Source organism: Sinocyclocheilus grahami, unplaced genomic scaffold, assembly GCF_001515645.1.
Source record: "Sinocyclocheilus grahami isolate Dianchi unplaced genomic scaffold, SAMN03320097.WGS_v1.1 scaffold10675.1, whole genome shotgun sequence".
NCBI classification, from domain to species: domain Eukaryota; kingdom Metazoa; phylum Chordata; class Actinopteri; order Cypriniformes; family Cyprinidae; genus Sinocyclocheilus; species Sinocyclocheilus grahami.
In genome coordinates, this window is record NW_015513373.1 from 34 (window position 1) to 1413 (window position 1380).

Below are 1380 nucleotides of genomic sequence, written 5' to 3' on the forward strand. Positions count from 1 at the left end.
CAATATTCAATTAAATTCAATGTATCTTTGGTGAGCAAGAGAGAATTCTTTCAAAAACAATTTAAAAATCCTACTAAACCCAAACGCTAGTGTATATTTATGTTTGACATAATTTTGTATTCATAATGTTTAAATATAGAATGATTTAAATTATAAACCAAACACACTGAAATGGTTTACTGATACTATATCTAGAGCAAAAATATTGAGGTGTGAATGTTGTCATAGAAACAATTTCCAATAGCACATGAACAGCTCTGAGCAGAATCTCTACAGTAAGTTGTTTCCTCCTAATTACGGTAATTCACACATAATGTAAATTAAATTAAAAACAAGATCCACCATACCAGCCGTTCAGTGTCCATACACAATCCAACCACAGCACCACCACTGCCAGGCAATTTGACTGCAGATCCAAACTACACAGACAACAAAGACTTATTCAGATGTGCTGCTTGTTTTCTGGAGGTCACATTACTTCTAATGCCATTAGTAGTGAATTTGTGAAAAACTCAAGGTAAAAGTTATAAGATCTTTAGGAAATGATGCATTGATGCATTCATTTACCTGTCTCGCAAGCTGTACCATTTTCAGACTTCCAGGGCCCAAACAGTCGTCAGTATACACCGACCTGATAGACGAATTGCACTTCAACACTAGCATTTTTTTAGCAATTTATAAATTAAATAGCATTAAAAACATGCAGTCAAACTTCTATTCAGCTTTGTTTGAGAGTTTGATGGCTTGGAATAAAGCATCATACCGGCGTAGCTCAAAGTTTTCATCCATGAGCTGTGCAAGTCTGGGCCAGTCTTTACACTGAAAGGCAGCCCTGTATACGGTAAGAAAATCAACTTTTTCATTGGCCGATTGTTTTCCTGAATGAACAGTAAAGCTACAAGAGCTATTACAGCATGAAAAGTGAAACACTACAATAATTGAAGGACAAATACTCAAAGATAAACCAACCGGGCTTGGTCTGTGAGCTCAGCAAATGATTTCATAGCTTCAACAACAGCAGATTCACCTGATCAGAAAGAGGACAACTTATGAAAGACTTTATTTATTTACAATTAACACATAAACCAGGACATAAAGCAGGACTTACCGTTCAACCAGCGCTGTCTAACATTACTGTGAATTCGTCCAGAATCACTTGGATTGCCTAAATAGGCTAGCCAGAACCAGGGAAGGTCGCTCATGTCTAAGGGAATGTACTCTCCTACAGAAATTAATATTGACATATAGTAAAGCCTCTTAAAATTCAAGTTTCTATTGCTGTACAAATACAGTACTGTTTTCAGCATTGATCATATTATGAAATGTTTCTTGAGCAATAGATCAGCATATTAGAATGATTTCTGAAGGATCATGTGACAC

At 35.9% G+C, this 1380-nt stretch overlaps 1 protein-coding gene across 1 annotated transcript in view; it reads right to left on the reverse strand.

Moving 5' to 3' along the window:
- Positions 1 to 218: 218 nt before the first annotated feature.
- LOC107578515 (uncharacterized) overlaps positions 219 to 1380 on the reverse strand; it is a 6924-nt gene continuing 5762 nt past the window's right edge. Inside the window, exons 6-10 of the mRNA XM_016264465.1 lie at positions 1109 to 1308; positions 970 to 1027; positions 764 to 832; positions 568 to 631; positions 219 to 419 (exon numbers count right to left, since the gene is read on the reverse strand). Coding sequence (XP_016119951.1) covers positions 321 to 419; positions 568 to 631; positions 764 to 832; positions 970 to 1027; positions 1109 to 1308 — 490 coding nt within the window. The 3' untranslated portion in view covers positions 219 to 320. The remainder of the gene's footprint in view (positions 420 to 567; positions 632 to 763; positions 833 to 969; positions 1028 to 1108; positions 1309 to 1380) is intronic.